Below are 22654 nucleotides of genomic sequence, written 5' to 3' on the forward strand. Positions count from 1 at the left end.
AAAACGTTGAGTGCTCGGCGGCTTTTGAAATACACGTGGATGACATCCGCAGTGGAAGTGTGTTGAGGGAGTAGTGCCCAGAGCCTGGGGTAACAGCAGCCCTGTGCCTGATCTTGCTCCAGGGCACCCCTCTGGACCTCATTGACACTGGGAAGGGGCTGAAGGTGCAGACGGGGAGGCCTCACCTGGTGAGCCTGGGCAGCGGGCGTCTGAGCGTCGCCATCACACTGCTGCCCCTGGAGGAGGGTATGTAACCAGCTCTTACACTTGTGGTGTCCTCGGAGATCAGTTATTAAAATGCAATTACAGGCAATACATCACCAATGATTTTATTAAAATAGAGATTAGACCTAATCCATCTGCCAGAATAACATTTTTCGTGGGGAATTTGTCCTCAGCACAGTAGCTGTCTGTAGTGCACATCCTCCTCATTGCCATCTTTTTGCCTTTGAAGTTTCAAAATGTCAGCCCTGTTGAGATCGACGGATCAAAGGGTTTTTTTTTGCGGGATGCGCAATGATGAAGACGTTATTGTTTCAGGGATCACCCGGATTGGCCGGGAGGATGCCTCCACACCCCAGGATATCACGATCGAGGGCCCGGGAATTGCTGCAGAGCACTGTCGCATTGAGAACAGGCAGGGGGTGATCATGCTGGACCCCTGTGGGAACCTCTGTGCCCTGGACGGTGTGCCAGTGACCAGGCCCACACAGCTGACCCAAGGTACAGCCAATCGCACGCCTGCTCTGTTGTACACGGGGATCTGATCCACGTCAGCCTTCAGGTTTGACACGCTGCAGGTCTGCAGTGTAAAATTGTAACAGTTAGCCAGAGGAGAAACGTGCATCTGTTTTTAAAGAGCTGTTTCAGCTTTATTTCTTCGAAACGAGGTGAGCACCCTGAAATATCCGGCGCCTGATTCTGGTTTCTGTTCTTCGTACGTCAGCTCTTATCCCCGTCTTGCAGCACATTCGATCGTACACGCAGGGCTGGAAAGTTCACAGCCTGGACCTCAGGAAGTGTTTAGTCTGGGCGTTATTTGTGCACAGTAACTTCACTCCTGATAATTGCCTGGTTTGGAGGGAGAAGTGACCTTACTTTGCATAATTGCTTGGGTTGGAATGCGAACAATTTTCCCAGTAACTCAGGCCGTTCCCAGTGATTCACGGTTTCTAAATGAGTGGGAGAAGGCGGCGTTTATCTCGGCCTCCGCCGTGGCTGCCCTGATTATCAGTCCCCCAGGTAAATATTGAGGCCTTTGACAGCATCCTCATGAGCACACACTTGTTCTGTGTCTCAAAAACAACGCTCCCATAGAAACCTCCATCTGTCCTTTTTTGTTTAGATTAGTTGGCTGCTTTTCAGACATTGCTGTTTGGCGCAGCATGGGGGCGTCACAGTATTCCTAATGAATGTTGTAATAGCAGCCTCTTACAACTCCCACACTCGCCGAATGAATCCACCCAGCAGCCTCACGCTTGTGCTCAGCACTCTTGATACTCCGCTGGCATTTCATCTGCAGACGATGACGTTTAGTTAAAGGGGGCTCAGTCCAGTGGGACAGATTTATCACAGGCCTAACAGAAGATGGCGCAGAACCAAAATCACGGCCCGCTTCCAGAGCGCAGAGAGCACGCTAATTAACATCCAGGCCGCGTATGCTGTGTGGAAATAAAACATGGAAACTGGTGCTGAAGATTGTCCTGTAAAATCAGGTTCCATTGCAGAATGCCGTTTTAACGTTGTTAGTAAATCAATAAAAAGTTCCCCCAGGCAGCAATCTGGAGTTAATCAGCAGAAGTTCGGGAAGTTGGTTTTCCCCTGTTGCAGTGGGTGAACTGATGGCTGGACTATGACTCGAGCTGTTTGACAGCCTGCTGGGTAATGGATTACATCAAGTGCTTGCGTGGGTGTAGAGTTCTGTCAGTACTCTGAGCTCTGTGTTGCAGAATCAGGGGCAACACTGGGGTTTGGACTATGGCTGTGTACTGCACTGTCGTCAATAGAACACATTGTTTCAAAGTGATTGCCATGTAGTTTTGATTATGTAATTGCCAGCAGCTGTATCACCCTGCACCTCACAACTGGCCGCCTACTGAAGCTCAGCAGGCATGAGAATGGGAGACCTCCTGGGAAAGCTTAGGCTGCTGCTGGAAGTGGTATTAGTGGGACCAGTAGGAGGAGCTCACCCTGTGATGTAAGTGGGTCCTAATTCCCCAGTATAGTGGCAGGGGACACAATGCTGTAAAACAGGCGCCGTCCTTCGGATGAGGCGTAAAACTGAGGTCCTGACTCTCTGTGGTCAGTAAGAAAAAGTCCCAGGGCGTTTCTTATAAAGAGTAGGGGGGTTACCCCGGCTTCCTGGATCAACTGTTCTCCCAGACCTTCACCAGTCATGGCCTCCTAGTAATCCCCATCCATGAACTGGCTTCATCACTTTGTTCTCCTCCCTAATGGGAGCTGGTGTGTGCTGAGCACTTTGACTGCTGTCACCACATCCAACATCATCCAGGTGGGGCTGCACACTGGTGCAGGTGGAGGGGATACTATTACCTGTAAAGTGCTTTGAGTGGAGTGTCCAGAAAAGCACAATACAAGTGTTAGGATTATTATTATTATTATTATTATTATTATTATTATTATTATTTCTGTATAACAGCCCATGTAAGAGAGGCTTCTCAGACTGGTGGGGCTCAGGCTGAGCGGCTCATTTCACTGGTGGTGCAAGGACTGTTGTGGGAGCCAAATTCCCAGCATTGAAAAGCTAACAGGCTTGTTGACTGTCACACTGCCAGTCCACAACACAGACAAGAGGGAAAACACAATAAAATGTAACAAGAAATAGGCACTGGTGTTTATGGGGTTTGTTTTTTTTCCTCTCCCGTTGCCAGTCCTTGGTGAAGCTGTTTGTGATTAAAACAGAGAGGCAGTGGTCACTGACCTCAAGACAACTTGTAGCGCCTCCTGGATTCTTGTCCAAACGTGCACAGTTTGGACCGCTTGGAAGACACTAACGGATATTCACAACAGTGCCGAAAACCATAAAACAGATCAGCACAACACATCTTTAATTCGTTTTTGAGAGGACGTCTGTAGAGACTTTCAGTTTCCTCTCAGTTCTGATTTGGGATCTCCGCAAAATATTTGGAGATGTCAGTAGAAAGTAAGAAACTTGAAATAGGGTTTTTTCCCCCTCGTCTCTCTCGGAGAGCGGTGCCACATGTATTTTCTGTTGAACATTAACTCCTCGTTAATGAATAAGGAAGCCCGTTTAATCGACAGCAACCGGTTCACTCGCTTACTGACAATTCTAGAAGAGTTGTGGGATACCTTTGGATTATTTTTTCCCCCAGTTTTCTCTTATTGTTTAAGTTAGAGAAATATTAATAAATGAAAACAATACAGGTATAATCAAACTACAGGAAAAAATATTTCTAACAGCATATGAAATAAAATGCCCTTTATAATGCTGTTAATTCTACATATCAAACTTGTAAATAAGTAGCGCTTCGAACTGTATCTTTAAGAAATAAGAATAACGGGGGGAAATGAATTACTTTTCCCTGACTTTAAAAAGCGGTAAGAACGTACCAAGATAAAACGGGGGGAAGAAATATGGGCGTCTGCTTGGGAAAAAAAAACGTTTTTTTTTTGCCTCGGCGCATGTAAGCGGCTTTTGAACCTTCGTGGAGCCGAGACAGAGCGGTTGGCACTGCGGCTCATTGTGCGGAGCGCGGCGCTGGTCCGAGTTTCACCCCGAAGTTAAAAGGAGAACAGTCTCCCCCACCCCTCACGAGGAGTTAGGGCGCTCCTGGCGCAGAAGTGGTCTCGCTCCAAACTTGCGGACCCGCGGACCCGCTCGGAGGGGAGGCGGTGGGTCTCTTTGACGAGCAGCGAGCTCTTTGTCATGCAAATCCCCGGAGCGTGTTCCTCTGTCGGGCTTTCTGAATGGAACATAGTGAAAAGGTCAGTCCTCGGCGCTGGAAAACAATCGCGGGGCCAGTTCAGTAACTTCACGATGTATCGACGACTCTTTGTAGCGACAGGGTGATGCTAGCTAGCCTCCTCACGGCTAAGGAAAAGGCCCGGGTAGCTCAGACTCCGTTATTATTTTATGGCTACCCCCCCCTGTGCGTTTTACTTTTTTAAAACTCGATAACTTTTTTAGACAGGCGTGAATGAAGGAAATTGGGGTGGGGTAGCAGCAGAACCATGCAAAGAATTGTTTTCAAGTCTTGGGGTGGGAAGTTTTTAGGTAGAACTCCTAACAGCTTGAGTTGATTAAAAGTGATAACGTCCTTCCAATAAATGCATTGTGTGTTAGTTTTTGTTGTTTGTTGTTGTCGTCGTCCTGGGGGTCGGAAAGTGACGTGCGTGTCTGCGGGGGTCGTGTGGTGTGGCGAGAGGTTCGGACGGGACGGACCAGGTTGGTGTAAACAAAGCGAGAGGCAGGGAGGGAGACATCTCCCTGAGCCGAAGCGACCTGCGCGCTGTCTTCACATGCTCGGTGTGTTGGTAGCGAAGTGTCGACCATCTCTTGAGTTCAAATCTAAATGCAATGAAGAATTGCGTAGGAAAGAAGGTGCACACGTTAAGGGGCTGAACATGCGCTAGGCATTTAATTCTTTGCGGTATGGAGTGTTTTTTCCCTGGATTTAGTTGCCTTGCCGAAGGGGGGTTGACACTGTTGAGCTAACAGTGGATGTTTTATCAGTTAGCAGTAGCTCTGGGGGGGTCTTTCACCCTCAAGGTGATGTTGCGTCTTTGCCGATATTATGTTTGCGTGCCCCACACCTGAACTGTGACCACAGCGACTCGTTGACGGTCACGGGACTCGCCCACCTGGGAAGAGAGCTTAATCACGCTGCTTCAGAAGAAAAAAAAAAGAGGGAGGGTGAAAGCAAAGAAAACCCCAACAAAATGTCCAGGAATCCCCTCGCTTTGCGCTGTTACCGCCCTTACAGGTTTCCCTTACGCGCCGTGGCGGCTGTCGAGGGCTGATGCGTTTTGTTAACGCTGTACCTCGCGAAAACAAAGCAGCTCAGTCCCGGTGGACGGGAATAATGAACGAACGATCCAGGATGACGACAAGCCGTGTTTTCGCAGAAGAGGGTCAAGATCCATTCTTCCCTCGTCAGCCCTGGCGCTCAGTGGTGAACAGGGCGGCGGGTCTCGGCGACGTGTTTGTTCAGCCGCGCTGAAGGTACAGCATCCCTGCGCTCGGCTCTGTCTCGTCTGTAGAGAAAACCTGCCCCCCCCCCGGAATAGCACGTCTCCTCAAAAAGCACCCAGTCAGAGTGAAACAGGCTTACATATGGTCTCCTCTTTGAAGAAGAAGTAGTCTCGTTTTTCTTCTTCTTCTCTAGATCTGTTTTAGTTTAACGGTTCAGCCTCATGTGTAGTAGACTAAACACCTCCTTTTATTTGTAAAAAATGGAGACCGAGCCTTTGCAGAAAGGAATTTTAAACTGACCTCGCTCCTGTTGTGCACTGGAGAAGTACTCAGGTATTCCGATAGCTTTGCCATGGAGGCTATAAAGCCCGTAGGTGGAACATCTCATTTCACTTTGCTCATTTAGTTTTCTGGTGCTTGGGAGTGTCTTGAGCTCATTTTGGTGGAGGCTAGAAGGGTTTTTATTTTGCCGTCGGTATTTAAAAAATTAAATCAGATCTGCTGGTAGTTAAAATCCTTCTGCTGAATAAAACTGTTGAAAGATTTTGAATGCGGTGTGGCGTAGTGTCGTTTATGGGTTTTTGCGAGGGCTCACTGGGTGCAGTGTGTTGTTGCAGAAGTTTGCACAACCAGGCCGGGAAGTCAGACCGAGCAGTGAGTGTGTGTGTGTCTCTCGGTGGTGAATACCGTTTCTCTTCAAAGGAGGAAATTAGAAGTTGCTTAGTTTGGGATATTCCCGCCGCAAAAAACAAACATCATTCACCGGTCATTGCGGCGTGGGGCTGTTTGCTCTGCTTCCTGCCAGGGAGCGTGTTGTGTTCACAGAGAGGGTGTGCGTTTGGGAATCCGATACGGGAAACGGCAGATTAACACATCCAGGAGGGGCCTAGTCCAGTTCCTCTGGAATGTCGCTTCACAGGATGACCAGCAAGCCAGACGGCCCTCGTTCCTGAAATGCGGGACCGTTCTGGGAGCGTCTGTGTGGCGCGCTGACCCCCGAGAGAGGGTGTTCCTAACCTCTCCTGGTTGACACCGGACTCACGGCTCCGAACCGCCGGGCATGACTGGCCCATATTCCTCACTCCCTCTTCACCGGAGCTCTCCGTCCCTTCCTCCCTGGCACTGTCGGGCCATTAAAATGCGGGAACGTTCTTCATCGGATGAAGCGAGGATGGGGGTGATCCCGACTGACTGTGCTGCTCCAGACGGGACGGGTGAATGAAGAGGAACTAGAGAGAGGCAAGGCAAGCTCCACACGGGAGAACCAGCCCAGAATCGTTCCCAGGACTCAAGAGCTATGAAGGAGCACAAAGGGTAGTCACCGCCCCAGGGTGCTCTCTCTGTCCCTCTGCTGAACAAATCACATAGTTGTAGCTCCAGTTTTGGGCAAGGTGCTGCAGCAGTCAGGGTTGTGCTGTAAGGAGAGGAATAAAAGTCCTATTTACATGGCAGTTTAATAGTTGACAGGCTGTGGGCTGCCACATATGGCCGTACAAGATGTCAGCTGTTTCGAGAACGGGTTCTCTGATTCTGTAGTATACTGTGTACAGCTTATACAATCCTAAATGGAGTCAGACTGCTGGGCAATGGGAGTCAGACGTCTACCCTTGTACAGAGTAAAAATAATACCCAGGAACAATGAGAAAGGGGGAAGGAACCTTAAAACGTTAAGAGGAATAATAAAAGTCATTATCTTTATTTACACTGTGTAGCCCTTCAGTATAGTTTTTTTTTTTCCAGTTTGGCCCCTAATGAAATCCATCCAGCAGTCAACAGAACAGACGTTACCCAGACGAGAATGAGCAGCTTTTTGTGTGTGTTACCTCATCCCGCGGAGCGTAATGTAGCACAGCCTCTACAATCGGAGGATGTTTGTTCAGCTTTGAGACCCAGATCCCTTTCTGGTAGCCTGAGTTGGAGTTCCCGGCGGCTTGGTCTTCCGTCTTCGTTTAGCCGAGCTCCAAAAGGACAGCCGTCAGGCGGCTGATCTTGCTCACTTCCATTGGTAACCGACTTCTGTTGGGAGTTTGCGTGATCTTCCCGTGTTTGCATGGGTTTGTGCTCCGTGCTCCCGTTTCTCTTCCACGGCACGGCGGCTGTGCTGGTTTGGTTGGCTGCTGTGAAATGTCTGTGGAGGGCCCGTATCCTGTCCTGTATGCCTCGAGGCAGGCTCTGCACGCGGTGCTCCTGCCCTCTTCCGGATGATCGTCCTTCTGATAATGGATGAAGTCATGACCTCTGGAATAAAAAAGAAAAAAAAACACTTCCAACGTCGGGAAAGAGAATCTGTTCTCCCGAGGAACTCCCTCACGCCTCTTCCTTGCCTCGCGGTGTAGCCGCTGGCCTGGCCTGTGCAGAGCTCCTCCGGCCAGCGCGCTGTGCGGACGCGCCTCGCGGGGCAGGCCGGGGAGACCCCGTGGTGATCCGGGGAGAGGTGTGGAAGCTGTCTGGGCCCGAGCGGGGCTGAGGCTGAGGGTGTTTCCTCCGGCGGGGAGAGGAGTGCGTGCTGCAGCAGGGGAAACGCTCCCACGCCTCCGTGGGGCTGCAGGATGAGATAAAGCAGCAGGCGAGGTGACCGACAACAATGGGCCGGCGTTGGGGGGGCGGGACGGGGAATTCCAGCTCGAGTCAGTTCAGCTCCATTCAAGGTGCTTTAGTAGCTTGACCCGTGGGTACCATCGGTGTTGCCAAAGCAAATAAAAAGAAACAAAAAATAAAAGTAAAAAAAATCTACACATATCATAAAATATTGACATATACTGTAGGCAGATGGAGCATTATTGGGAGACAGACTCACTGCTCCTCAGGCTGGGACAGGAGATCACATACTGGGCTGCCAGTTCAACTGAGTTCCCTCCTCCCTCTCCCGGTAGGACTGGGACCCGTTGTGATTCTGGCAGGTGTGGGAACTCCGGGACTAGATTTCTGAGTTTAGGGAAGAATGTTTCTCTAATCCCAGAGTGTCTGTCGCAGTGCAGGGGGAAGTGCACCTCGGTCTCTGTTTCTCCCCGCTGGCAGTGGGAGCACAGCCTGTCCTCTCCCCCTCCTCTAGTGCCGAGGATCCAGGTTGACGCTGGAAGGCGAGCTCCCCAGGAGTCCATCTGACTTGCCGGTCTCCTCCTCCTGGAGTTTCCGCACCACAGGGAGGAGACTCGGAGCGGAAAGCGCTGGCCAGGAGGGTGTTTTTGTTGCATTCCTGCACCAGTGGGAGTGTTTATCCTGGTACTGTGTGAATGTCGCTTGCCACTGCTAGGAAACCTGCCCTCCTTTCAACAAAGGGTTAATGCGCTACTCTGTGAAGGCAGGGGTTCCCTGACTCTATCTGCTTTCTCTAGGGACCTCCTATTGCAACTTTTATTTGAAGGATGCTCCCAGTATAAGAATTATGATTATAATGCCAAATTGGTCTTTGTTAAATAATGATTCCTTACACCTATATACAGTAGAGCTTTTCTGGAAACTCCACTCAAAGCGCTTTACAGGTAATGGGGATCCCCTTCACCTCCCCCAGTGTACACCCCCACCTGGACGATGCTCCAGTCCTCCCCCCACACACCAGCTCTCAGTGGGGAGGAGAACAGAGTGATGAAGCCAGTTCACAGATGGGGATTAGGAGGCCATGACTGGTAAAGGGCAGGGGGAATTATGGCCAGGTCACCAAGGATAATGCCCCTACTCGAGAAACACCCTGAGATTTTTAATGACAACGGAGAGTCTCTTTACGTTCACCTTTAGGCATTAGGACCCGTGCATACCGCAAGGTGAGCGCCCCCTACTGGCCCCACTAACACCCTTTACAGCAGCAGCCTTAGCTTTCCCAGGAGGTCTCCCATCCAGGGTCTGGCCAGGCTCACATCTGCTGAGCTTCAGTGGGCCGCCAGATGCAGGGGGATATAGGTGCTGATAGCTATGACTGTTGTAAGCAGTCTCCAGTGCAAAGATGTTTATTGAATTCTCCTTAGGTGGTTAAGGCTCTCCAAACCCCGTAGGACACACGTTGAAATACAGCCACGTGACTGGAGTGTTCCATGAAACACTCTGGGAGTATAACCTTCATCTTGCAGCCACTGCTCCGTACAGCTTGTGAGATCTGGGATGCATCAGACAGGGAATCGCTGCGCTCCTCTGGAAAGGGGTCGACCCTCCTCTCCCAGCTGTATATTTTCACAGCTGCAACCATCCCCGGCCAACTGTACTGGGGCGCCAGCTCCAGGCAGACTCATAACCCAGCTCGAGTGTGCTTTGAAGGCAGATTTGTGTTTAATGCAGTTTTTTCCTGTGTTCTACTAGCAGAGTTTATATAGCTGCTACAGCAATTAACAGCTTTAACGATATATTTGAAGACTTAAAATTCACAGTATCCTGCAGCACTGTAGCACAAAGTCCACGATTGACTTTAAAGGGTAAGAGATATTGGTGATCAGAGGCGCATAGCAACGCTTTGTGTCCAATGTCGAGTTTTTGTGGTGTTGAAGCCTGTGTTTTGAAAGAATAAAGACCTCAACAGTTGTTGCACCGCAGGATCTAAGACGTGTGTTTCCATGGTCCTGCAGGATACACCCTCTGCCTGGGCAAATCCTACTTCTTCCGCTTCAACCACCCGGAGGAGGCCAGCCGAATGAAGAGCATGCTGCCCCAGAAGAGTCCCGCCTGCTCCCTCGCGTCGAGCCCAGGTGAGCAGGGCGATGCGCGGCGCTGGCGGCGAGAGGTCAGAGGGCGAGGGGCTGGCTGTTGACGAGCTTCAGGGGCCGCTAGCTGGGGGGGGGGGTGAGGCGGTCTGGTCTCCACTTGCATTGCAGGGCGGCCCCTTTAAAACCCAGGCAGGTGTGGGTTTCTTTCAGTCGCAGACAAGGTTTAAACCATCACATTTTGCAAACAAACCGTTTTGTTTTCGAAAACCCTGTTGCTTTGGAAGCCAGATTTACGGATTTTTTTTTCCTATCTGCCGGCTTAAATATTAAAAACCGTTCAGGTGGAATGTTTACATTGTACATAGACTGTGCTCTGGGAGATAACAGCTTGAATCACCCTGTTAGTGTTTGAAGAGATTTGGGTTTTATTCTGTGCGGGCGATCATTAATACTCCTCAGCCTGTGGTGGGAAGGAATGACGAGGGCTAAACAGAAGGTGGCTTTTAATGCAGCAGATCCGTCAGTGACCTCCCAGAAATCCAGCCTTCTGGAGCCCAGGAATGCGCTGTCTTGTAAACAAAAGCAGCCCTGTGTTTTGAACTTGCGGTGTTGAGGAAAAGACGCACAGGAACAGGCAATCCTGACGCTTTAACCTCGGTGCTGCTCCTTCAGCTCAAGTTCCTAAACCTTCTCCCAAGCTCCTTTGGAAACTTGCTATACCAGATTTCCACTTTACAAGCAGAGACGACGGGCTGCATCAATGCGCTGGGAGCCTTATGCTTCCCATTTATGGTTCGAAACTGCAGATTGTTCTGGGTGAATTTATAGCTGTGACTCTTGCCAGTTATTCCATATGAAAGCTGTGCTGTAAAGTGTTCTTCGCTTTGCTTTGCCTCTCGTGTGCCATAGAAGGCAGTTTCCTCAAGGGGAGGAATCGGGAAGCAGAAAACGCAGACACTCTCTGGGCAGGAGAGTGAAGTAATTATTCGCCTATCAGTGAGTCACTGCCCACCCTTTCACAGTCGCACTGCAGTACAAAGCAAAAGGTATGAATGTTTTGTGGTTTCCTGCCTGTATAACAACAAACTGAAAGTGAATAAATAGCCATTTAAATACCCAGCGTTCACTCCACAACTGTGTTTTAATTCATTTAAAAATGTTTCACCGAACGCAAACATCTGTTTCTTCAAAGAAATAAGAAGGGTTACAAAAGAGAGGTTATTAGTAGCTAATTGATCCCAAGATCTCATCCAGATGTTTCCTGAGAAAGAAACCAGGGTGCTAACTTCAACAACATGGCAGGGTAGCTTGTTCCACACTCCCACAACCTATTGAGTTAAGAGGTGCTTCCTGTCCTGGGTTTGAAATTCTCTTCTGCACCGTTTCCACTTACGCCCTCCGGTTTGCGCTTCGCTCTTCGTTCGCGAGAATCTACTGTGTTGGCTTTGTCAGTGCCCTTGAGGATCTGTGGGTTTGTGAAAGTTGTGAAAGTGAGGTCTGGTTTGAGCGTGGGCTTGCTCAGTTCAGCTCAGTTCGCAGAGGGACGCTGGATCTCTCCCCAGCAGCACAGTGCTTCCTGCTAACTGGCAGAGCACGCAGCCTGCATTGGATATTAAATCACTGTATTGGAAACGCTTACACAAGAGAATGGAATGAGGAATCCAGGGATCATGTGATGCCTGAATCAGAAACCCAGCTCTGCCTTCTGTGAGGGGCCCTTGGATCCTAATCCGTGTGTCCAGACTGCAGTGTCTCAGAATGCAGGGATTCCAGAGGAACCGGGAAAACTGCAAAACCCATTTCCTTTTTTATTTTCTGTGGACTGAAAAAAGTCATGGAAAAGGGAAGGAGGGGGGGGGAAACCTGAGCGCCCCAAACAAAACGGACTCGGAAAACGTCATCAAAATTCCCAGCAGGGCGCAGCCTGTAGGTGGCTAGGGTGCGTTAACACTGTCATTAAAAGAAGATGATGTTTATGTTCTGAGAAGAGGATAAAACAGACACGCGTTTCAATCTTCTGGTGCAGAGTAAAGAAAGTAGACCAGGGATGAGGAGGAGAGTGCTTATCGCAAGCGCTCTGGGTCAGGGCCAGTGCCGAAGGCTCCACAGGTCGATTTGTGTTCCACGTCTTTTGATGGACTGTTTAAACCCTTTTGATAAATAAATAAGTAAGATTATTCATTATAAAGAAAGTTAGATCTCACCCTTTGTGAGATAAAAAATGAGCACCATGTATTGCAGGTTGAGGGCTGCCTGTATCTGGGTTTCTTTGAACACATCGCTTATTAAATCCATTAAAACCAAGTGTTTTTAGAATAAGTCATCATCTGGTCAGGGAACGATAACCATTGCTGAGATGTGTGCATGTTATGTGGCTTTCATTGCATCAATACAGGAGCTTTTAAATACCTGTTAAATAATTCAACAAGAGAATACACAACTGACTACTGATAAGATTAGCTATCACAAAAAGGGAGTGAAATAAGGCTGTTTACAGCTGGATCTTTGCAGAGACTTGGGTACGACCACAGAGTTTTTCAAGGATCTTTCCAGGTAGTTGTCGGAGCCACTCAGTGGAAGTCACCAGTGCAGAAAACCTCTACAGGTCAGTGTATGTCTGTCCTCTGATGTTCTGAAGTTATTGCAGTGAAGTCCTCATTCACAGTTTACTGTACCTCCTCCTTCGTGAAGCCTGTGACCGCCTGAACTGTAACCTTGCCTCTAATCGGATTATTGTGGGCCATCTATCTAGAAAACTACTGCATGTACTGTAACACAGTAGCTACAGGACTGTGGTTCTGTAGGCCTCCACACTGGATTTAAAGTCATTTAACTCCCAGAAGAGAACCGAAGACTTGTCCTGTAGGGACTGCGACACTCGTTTGCAAAAACCACAGACAGGGGGCACTGTAACACTTCATCTGGTGTCCTGCTTTTCCTGCAGCGCTTGTGAATTTCAGTGACCACTGAACGGAGGGGAGGGGATAATACACACAAATTAGAAGATTTTAATCATTAGTCAGGCTTGCTGACTAAGGGGTGTCGTCACACACCTAATGCTGTCTGGAGAAGGTGCTCAGTTCTGACTCTGCAGGGTGAGTAATCAGACTGCCTGCTTGGGATAAGGTGTGGGACTCTCAGTCACTCTTCCTGCCTCACACCCAGAGCCTCTGTTTCTGATGGTGTAGCTGGGACATTAATGCGATACTGTAAGGTCCACTGGGAGGAAGGATGGTGACCACTGTTGGCTCCGTAGGTAATTCTTCTCTCCTGTTTTTTATATACTGTATGTGTATATATATTTTTTTCCAGTTTTCCAGACGCTGGTTTCCAGTTGTAAAAATGTTACGGCGGCACACGGCGCTGAAACTCTTGTTCCTAATCCTGAGAGCAGTTCTTCTTTGTCGTATTATACAGAGTGGTTTAGAACACAGCATGGGAAATAATGGTTTTCTAAAGGAAAAAGCCACGACTGTGGCACATTGTGTATTATGTGTAAAAGCTGGTGGTGCACCTTTCCAGGCTCTTGTGAGATGGGACGTCCCACAGGTCCTGAGGTGCTGGCGTAATTGTCCAAATAATGTGATTCATTGTTACTCTCCAACACATCGGAGGTGTCCTTTCAAGTGTCGTGGTTTCTACAGGTAATTTATCATTTCTGTGCTGCATGCAGATAAAAGCCCTGAAAATGTACAGAACAGACAACTTCATTAGATAAATTAAGGATTTGATTAAGTGAGAGCTTGTCTGGTGGAAGAGTCGGCAGGAGTGGATTCCCGAGATCTGGAATGTGGGAGCGCTCCTTTAATCCGTGTTTGTATTCCCAGAGGGATACTGGGCTGGAATAGAACTGCTAGTGAAGACGGTGTGTACTGCTTACTCTGACCAGGGCGCAGGGGGAAACTAACTGCCTGATAACAAGCTCACTGAAGGCCGTGGTTATATAACAGATTGCTCCCTTTATATCAGAGGACCTGCAGGCTCTTGTGCTGATTCTACCGGTAAAGGCAAAGGTGTATTTACAACTCCTTTTTAAATCATATCTTTGCAGACAGCGATGGCAGGTTACAAATGATCTATTTATAAATTGAGCTGTGATCTTGAAATATTAAGACCTTGGTTTTGGATTCTAGGGAAGGAATTGATTTTGGGTTTCTTCCCTCAAAAATCTCCTAGATTTTAACAGCAGTGATGAAGGACTTTTTGTGTGGTTGGTTAAGCCAAATTGTGTTCTATTTTCAATTGCTGAACTGCGTGCATGAAAGCTGTGCCTGGGACGTTGTGAAATGTAGTTAATAAGTGAGGGATATGATTTTTGACTATTTAAATGCTGCCTTATACTTGAGAGGTATAATTTAGGGTAATGTTGACAGAGTGTTCATTCAGTCCCACCCTTTAACAAGTACCTGTTGTGGGTTAGTGCTCTGTCAGGGGGAGCTGTAGTGGAGAGGAAGGCGATCCAGGTGGTCTCTGTGGTCTAGCTGAGTGGTTGAGAGCCCAGTGTTGCAGGACGTGGAGCTCTTCCCACATGGAGTCTGGCCTTCTCCCACAGGGATCAGCAGGCGCTCGGCTGGGGGATGGCATCCAGCTGCTTTTGAAGTCTCCGGGCTTGTTTTGATGTGGGGGGGGAGTGGAAAGGTTTATGAAAACATGGGATTCAGCGCTCTTTCATTCTTGACTCAGCTGTTCTTGACCGCCACGGGCACGTGTTGTTTTTAGGAAGGGTTTTCCGGTGTTGTGCCTGGCACTGCGCTGTAAACTGGTTCAAGATGCGGCTCTGTGCACAAGGGACACGAGTCTGGGGGCTGCAGCAGATTGCTGCCAGGACAGGACACTGGTTCTGCTTAACAGTGCACGATTCGAAAATGTTTCTTTTTCTTCCAGATTACTTAAAATACGGGGGTGAGTACAGCCTTGGCCAGAGCAGCTCCAGTCTGAGAACTACAAGGTCAGGCCGGGCCGGGAGCGACCTGCAGGACATAGTGGACACTTTGCAGAGGAGGAGGCTGGCTGTGGACGCCATCTGCCGAACCAATGGGGACTACGCCCCCTCTTACTTCTCCTTGTCCCACTCTCCGCCCGTCAGCCCCAGCGCGCTGCCGCCCTCGGGCCCCCACTGCCTGGAGCAGGGCTGGACCGGGGCGCTGAGGCACTGCACCGCGGAGCGCCCGCCGCTCTCCGCCAAACTGCCCGCGCACCTCTCCAGCGGCCCGCCCCCGTCGCCACGGCAGCGGGCCGCGCCCGGGCCGGACATGGCGGACGGGCACCCCAGAGAGCGCGACTGGTCCCTCGGCCCGGCCGAGCTGCTGCAGTACTCCCGGTCCAGCCCCCGGCACAAGTCCCAGGAGAGCGTGTTTTTCTCGGGGGCCGTGGAAGGGCGCAGGGCGCCCGGGGGGGGGTCCCTCCTCTCCATGTGGAACGGGAGCGGCGCCGGGGAGTCCCTGCCCCCCGCGGGCAGCGGCGGCCCGGCCAGCATGCCGTCCAGCCCTCGCCTGGCCCGCAGGCTGAACCTGCAGGACAGCCCGGCGCTGCCCGGGAGGCCGGGGCGGGCCGGGGACGTGGGCCCGGACTCGGGCCCCAGGCAGAGGAAGTACTCGGGGGGCTCCCTGAGCAGCATGGGGGCTTACAGCCGCTCGCTGCCCCGGCTCTACAAGTCCACGGACAGCCAGGTGGCCCCTCTCACCCTGCCCCCTCGGCGCTCGCTGGACAGCCACAGCCGGGCCCCTGCCCCCGAGTCCTCCCCCAACGGCGCCGCGGAAGGGGAGGTCTTCTCCGTCTCCATGTCGTCCAAGCCATGTCGTCCAGGCCTGGGCTCCCCGGACAGGGGCGCGGACGTCTCCGCGGCCTCCAGCGTCCCCACCAGCCCCCGGGTGGCCAAGAAGATGAGCCTCACCTCCTCGGGCTCCTCCTCCTCCTCCGACGTCGACCGGAACGGCTCCCTGGGCTGCTGGGCGGAGCTGGGGGAGCGGAAGCTGTCCTCCGGCAGGGGCGGCGCGCGGGGCCCGCGGGGGGGGGGCCCCGAGGCTCAGCCGCCGCCCTTCCGGGAGCGCAAGAGCAGCATCAGCTCGCTGAGCGGCAAGGAGGAGCTCCGGGACTACCACCAGCGGCAGAGGGACGAGCGGCTTCGGGAGCAGGAGGTGGAGAGGCTGGTAAGCTCTACGTAAGCTGGTAAGCTCTGATATGGCCAGCAGCCATATCACCCTGCAACTCACCACTGGCAGCCCACTGGAGCTCAGCACTGTGAGCCTGGTCAGCACCTGGATGGGAGACCTCCTGGGGAAAACTAAGGTTGCTGCTGGAAGGGGTGTTAGTGGGGCCAGCAGGGGGCGCTCACCCTGCGGTCCATGTGGGTCCTAATGCCCCAGTATAGTGACGGGGACACTATACTGTAAAGCAGCCACCGTCCTTCGGATGAGACGTAAAACCGAGGTCCTGACTCTCTGTGGTCATTACAAATCCCAGGGTGTTTCTCGTAAAGAGTAGGGGTGTAACCCTGGTGTCCTGGCCAAATTCCCCATTGGCCCTTACCAAATCATGGCCTCCTAATAATCCCCCTCTATGAATTGGCTACATTACTCTGCTCTCCTCCCCACTGAGGGCTGATGTGTGGTGAGCGATCTGGCGCACTATGGCTGCCGTCGCATCATCCAGGTGGGGCTGCACATTGGTGGTGGTGGAGGGGATCCCCATTACCTGTAAAGCGCTTTGAGTGGAGTGTCCAGAAAAAGCGCTATATAAGTGTAAGCAATTATTATTATTATTATTATTATTATTATTATTATTATTATTACGTGTGTGGCTCTGGGAAAAGACCGGTTGCGCTCGCAGTGGCGTCGCCGTCTCTTGTTTTAAGCGTTGAGATTTATTAGGCGTTTTTAAGGATTTTTTGGGACCAGCACTCAGACCCCCATGGGCTCTTGTTCTAAAAATAGGGCTATGAAGTACTCAGCGTTGGATTCTCTGCTCAGTAATCAGCCTGACAAAATATTCTGTTGAATTCTCGGCACAGCGCAATGCAACGGATTAATGGCCGAGCAGCAGCTTTGCTCTCTGCTGCCTGGGCTCAGTTTTCAGCCTGTCAGTCTGCCAGGTGGGAGTCCTAGCCAGCCCTCTCGGGGGTGTGAGAGCCCTGATATAAAATCAGTATGGAGGCTCGTCATTCCCATGTCCTGCAGCTTACCCACAAGCTGAGCTACCGAGAGCTCCAGAGGTCCAGAGGCAACATTCAGGATTTCGGAGTATACAGCTGTTTCTGTAGTTCTCTCCTCCACCTGGCACGTCGTCGCTCTGCGGTCTGAATGTCTCAGCAGATGGACGTTGACTGAAGATCTTTTCCTCTCTTATCTCTGATCCCTGGTAAAGCTCATTCTTCTCTCCAGATCCAGAATCCACAAAGGGAGCATTCTGTGATTTGGGCGTTCAATGGGAAATCACAATTTCCGGGGAAAACGGAAAACGAACGCTGCATCGATGATGCAGTCAGTCACGTGCAAAGCAATAGTTTTGCTCTTGCCTCTGCAGTTGAGGTACAAGGGGGGAAGGTGATTATTCAGAAGATATTGGGGGAATAACCAGATAGTAAGACAAGAAGGACACTCTCTGGGTGCAGTGGTTAAACGTGGAAGAGGAGATTTAAAGCCATCACCTTGTATGTTATTTGTTGGAAACACATGATAGCCCTACCCCCCCCCCAACCCCCCCCAATCTGAACATTAGCCAGGAATCTGCTTCGGCACATCCCGCAGGAGTTATTCGGCTCCGCTAGGACAGTGGAGTGTGGAGTAGAAAGCGGAAGGATTAAATCACTGCGCTCCTATATTTGTATTTCCTATCTGCCGAGATGCCGAATGTGTTTTCGATAATATTGAGTTTCCGGCGGCCAGTTGCTCACAGATGTAATCCGGCGTGTCACTGCCCGATTGCTAATGCACCACGCTAGCCGGCCGGCATGTGCTTTTGTCCTGGAGGCGTCAGTCCGAGGTAGAAAGGGGTGTCGTTGGCTGGAGGGTTTCTTTTTTTCGAAGATATATCTATATATTTTTGGCCTTATCGTCCGTGATTTTTTTGAAGCCGCCCCTCGCCAAAAACCCTGGGTGACACGGGCGAGACCGACCCCTACCTGCTCATCCGCATAGTGATTAACGCGCGAGGCGAGGTCGTGGCCATGCGGTTCCTGCCGCTGAGCCCCGGGTCCGAGGGCAGGGTAAGTACGGCGGCGGGCGTGACGCTCGGCTCAGGTCGGTCGGTGCCCGCGCAGCGCCAGGTGCCCGGGGGCGCAGGTGCCAGGTGTGCAGGGGTGCAGGTGGCGGGCCGCACGGGAGGACCAGGCTCTGGAAGTTCTCGTCTTGTCCTCGGTAGGCTCGGGCTTTGTCCTTTGTGCTGGTCCGAAGCGGGTGCCTCATTAAGCAAGCAGCCCATCTGTAAACAACATGAGAGCCTTCAAAGGACTGGCGTGATTTACTGGCATGTATTTTTAGGCTTTTAATGGGTGTTTTTCTGCTCTGCTGAAATGTGGTGGGAATTATTCACACACGTCTTTGTCAGGAGCTGTTGACCTGACACCCTTAGAACCCTGGAAGTGTGGAGAAATGGTGGAAAACATAAAGCAGGAGGACCTTTCAAACCCCCAGAAGACTTTGGGTTTTGGTCTCTGCTTCCTGATAATCCCCTGTACGGTCCTTACACTCAGCTGGAAGAGATGTAAGAAGGGGTTAATGTTTTTGTTTCTGAAGTGGATAACATTGTTGCAGAGGAAGAAAAACTGCAGGCATTCCAGTAGCTCTCTGGGACTTTTAAAAACAAATATGAGATTTAACCTTAGAAGTGTTACATTTTGAATTTTGTGATCTGTTGCAGCTGTGGTGCATCCAAGAATCTTACTAATACTTATTTTGGAAGGGTAGTATACTTTATATAGGACATTTCGAAAATGTTAAGATGTTGAAATGTTGAACTTAATCTTTTGTTATTCAGAGTTCAATTTAGTTTTGTTTAGTTCTGTTTTTGATGGATTTATTTTTTCCCATACACCTTTGATTTACTAATTTACTCGTTCACAGTGCTGTCAGGCCATTTAGTAAACTGGTGTAGTTTAGCTTGCACAGCTATTTGGGACACTCCCAAGAGCTGCACAACTCTCCATAGCTTTCTGACTTGGGCTCTCCATATTTATACTGCATACTTATACTTATACTGCAGGTTTAAAAAAAGTGACCAAAAATTCTTAGAATGTCATGCCAGTGTCTAAGTGGATTTTCTCCTTGGACAGCGAAATGTTGGGGTGACGAGTCCTAACCCTTGAAAAATCCTCACACCCTTCAGTGCCTCCAGCCAGCTCCGTCCTGTTGAATAGGAACGAGTGTGGCACCAAAGCATCATGGGGAAATTCCCACAGTGCCATATGGCATGGCAGGATGGATGACCATGAGGAAACCGCCAGTCTTGGGCTTGGGTGGAAGCGGATATGGATACAGGGGTGCTTTCTCTTGTGCCTGGCCTTTCATCGTGTTAAAACCCTCAGGTCACTCCTATTGGTGTTTCCCTTTGGAGGAGATAAAGGCAGTCAGCATCGGAGAACACTGCTTTTCTCCTTGCCAGCTCTTATTTTCAGGTGCTACAGTGAGGCTAGTTTCTATGCTGTTCTACGGCTGTTTTTTCCTTGACATGTTCTGCTCTGCTGTCATTGTTGTAGTTGTGCATTGTACCTCCCGTGTGCTGTTCAGGTGCTTCACTCAGCCCTCGGTTATTTCATATTGCTGTTTTTTTCTGGATGACCTCTTTAAGTGTTAAAGGACACCATGTCACATGTGTAAGAGGGCACTCTGAGATCACTGGCGAGCTGCCTAGCGCGATGATAACATAACATCACTTTATTAGCCCTATACAATTTCTTGCATTAGGAATTCATCTTTTTGCATACCCCAGCTCCCTGACACAGACAGGGAGAGAAGCTGGGGGTCAGAGCGCAGGGTCAGCCATTGTACAGCGCCCCTGGAGCAGCTGGGGTTAAGGGCCTTGCTCAGGGGCCCAACGGAGTAGGATTCTTCTGCCGGCTGTGGGATTTGAACTGGCAACCTCCCAGCCACAGGCGCAGATCCTCAGCCACAGTGCCCGAACTCCGCCCTAGTGTAATGATGAGTGTAATCATTTATAAAAACAATGTCAGGGTTAGTGCTGGACGCGTTGCACATGATGCACTACAGGGCCGTAGAATGTGGGCTCTGCATGGAAGAACATGGCTCTGACAGACCGTGCCGGTGCCCCCACCGCTCTCCCCCAGCTAGCTCCTGTCCTCAGGTGTGATTGTGCCTTTCCCAGGAGCGACAGCGCCTGGAGACGATCCTCAGCCTGTGCTCCGAGCTGAGCCGAGCCGACCGGGAGCCCGCGGGCACCGCCGTGGCCGACCTGCAGAAGATCAGCAGGGAGCTGGAGAAGCTGCAGTTGTCCGATGAGGAATCCCTCTTCTCCGACAGCCCCCTGGCTCAGGGGAACGGCAGCCCAGCCAAGCCCAGGGACTTCTCCCGATCCCTGGGCCCACAGTACGGCGGCAGCGTGGACCATCAGCTCCAGCCCTCCAGACTGCAGGAGGCGCGGGCCCCCTGTGGGTCTCTGAGGAGCTCAGGATCATCTCCGCATCTCCTCAGGACCAACAAGGTAGGTTTACCTCACCGCTGCTGGTGAACAGCAACCCACACTGCTCCCATTACAGAGCAACGTTGTCCTTTCCAGGTTTGGTAGTTCAGGTGGGTCGCTGCGTCAGCATGCGTAGGCTGCAAAGGAACAAGTAATAGGTTTATTCCCTGCTGGAAAAAAAAGAAGAAAGAAAACACAACGTTTCGGCCGTGGAGCCTTCTTCAGGTGTGAGAGAGACAAGGCAGTAGGCAAAGGTAATGTAGTGGGAGAACAAAGGCTGGGAGAGAGGAGGAGCGAGAGGTGGGAGCAGGGGACAGAAAGAGAGGCCGATCAAGAGGTGTGAAGACACACACCTTCAGGTATGAAGTCTCTCTTACACCTGAAGAAGGCTCCACGGCCGAAACGTTGTGTTTTCTTCCTTCTTTTTTTCAGCAGGGAATAAACCTATTACTTGTTCCTTTCCAGGTTTAGGCGCAGATCGTATTGCTGATGCTGAAAAGTGCAAATGACAAATGCAAATGATTTTAATGAGGTAGCAAGCTTGAAATGTATGAGGCACAGCAAGGTGCTGTGTAACAGTCTGTGGCTCCTCTCACTTGAACTGCACTGAGCTGCATTGAACTGCTCCTCCGTTGTTGGTGCTGGCACGCGTGAGCTCGCGCCGATATCTTTCCATCTGCGTTTGATTGGTGTCAGCCCGTCGCCAAACAAACAAGCAAGCACAGTCGTGTCGGAGAGCAGCCTGGCGAAGAGAGTCTGATCTGAGCTGGCAGGTTTCTGCATATTCCATATCCAGTGCTGACCAAAATGTGAAATTTCTGTTTAAGGAACTTCCTTGCAGAGGTTAGGAAGGGGATTTTTTTAATAGCTGTGACATTGCGAAACACATTCCACCTGGAAAAAAAAATAGATCTTTACTGCAGAAGTGAATTAGTTTCAATATACCGTAATACGCTTGAACTTTCCATTGAACTATCAGATCTTATCAGGTGTCGCACATAGTCCTGTGTTAATTCATTTGATCCTTCTGCCTGGCTTGCAAAATATACAGTATCTGAGTCAAAATGTACTCTAAATATACTAGAAAGCAAATAATGTTGTAGTAGAAAGACTTTGATAGGCAAGATACTGTTTTTAATTAACAATGATCTAGCCATCTATCTTTTAATTGTAGTTTGCTACTTTTTTTCTTTTTTACTTTTCAAAGATTCATAAAATTGTCTTTGACTATCCAGCGAGCTATCGACATTAAATCAGTTGGAACGCTGCCTTGTCCAGCTTGTCCCTCTACTGGAGTCTCTGTAGGCAGCGAGACGTTCTCTGAAGGGAGCCGGGCAGTCGCCCTGTGAAACTGAGCTGGTGGGGAAGGTATTTTAACGGTGCAGTTGGAAAGGAATAACTCCGACTTGGCCGTGTCTTTTCCCCACTCCCTGTCAGCACAGTGCTCTATTCCACTGTTCCCTCAGACCGAGTGCAGTTCGTGAACGCTGTGTCCTCCCCTAGAGAAGCCTGTTGCGTGCTGTTAAATTGGGTTTATTGAAATGAGCATTGCATTCTCCAGAGTGTGTGTGACATTCATCTTGCTTGACTTGTTTTCCTGTGTGCGCATAACGCTGTGAGCTATTGCTTTAAAAAGATCCAGAGCTCTTTTCATGGCCCATAAAACGGTGCCAGTGAAAAATGATTGTGTAGAAAGTTTAATTTAAAGGAGACTTTTCTTTTAAGCTCAATGTGTGTAAACCGATAGGTGGTGAAATAGTCCGAGGCACCGCAGGGTGGCTGGGAGGGATCGCTTTATTATTCGTGCCCTGAACTTTAATGAATGAAACCTGATGAGGTAGGTGTAAATACGCCTGTAAATCTGGCCATATTGGCTGAGTGAAACTCAATATAGTGCTGAACTTGTGCTCCCTGCTGAGTTTAACATGAATTGTGCAGTGGCGGAACTGAAGCTAGGCATATAATGTAAGCGTTGGTTATTTGAATGATCCAATGCGACTTTTTACATAAAATGTATATACTTTTATCATGCTGCATTTATTATTGAAAGCTTTGTTTGAAAGTGGTTTTCTCCTACAGAACATCTGCCTGACCTTGCAAACTGAACATTTCCATTACTTTCTAGATTGCCCTCTATTTTCCTATTCCTGTTTATTTGCCTGATGCTTTGATCCAACAATTCAGGAGTAGCACTTTGCTCACGGACACACCAGCGGCG

General features: G+C 50.1%; 1 protein-coding gene across 19 annotated transcripts in view; it reads left to right on the forward strand.

Moving 5' to 3' along the window:
* phldb2b (pleckstrin homology-like domain, family B, member 2b) overlaps positions 1-22654 on the forward strand; it is a 54262-nt gene that overhangs the window by 8086 nt on the left and 23522 nt on the right. For 16 of the 19 annotated variants that reach the window (XM_069189924.1, XM_069189922.1, XM_069189921.1 and 13 more), the window contains 5 exons: positions 123-246; positions 541-723; positions 9727-9846; positions 14689-15953; positions 20122-20457. In XM_069189924.1, coding sequence (XP_069046025.1) covers positions 123-246; positions 541-723; positions 9727-9846; positions 14689-15953; positions 20122-20457 — 2028 coding nt within the window. Of the gene's footprint in view, positions 1-122; positions 247-540; positions 724-3685; positions 3967-9422; positions 9577-9726; positions 9847-12912; positions 13061-14688; positions 15954-20121; positions 20458-22654 lie in introns of those variants that run through there. The other 3 variants (XM_069189935.1, XM_069189936.1, XM_069189938.1) reach the window with 3 other exon arrangements.

This window comes from Lepisosteus oculatus, chromosome 5 (genome assembly GCF_040954835.1).
Source record: "Lepisosteus oculatus isolate fLepOcu1 chromosome 5, fLepOcu1.hap2, whole genome shotgun sequence".
In the NCBI taxonomy this organism is placed as follows: Eukaryota; Metazoa; Chordata; class Actinopteri; order Semionotiformes; family Lepisosteidae; genus Lepisosteus; species Lepisosteus oculatus.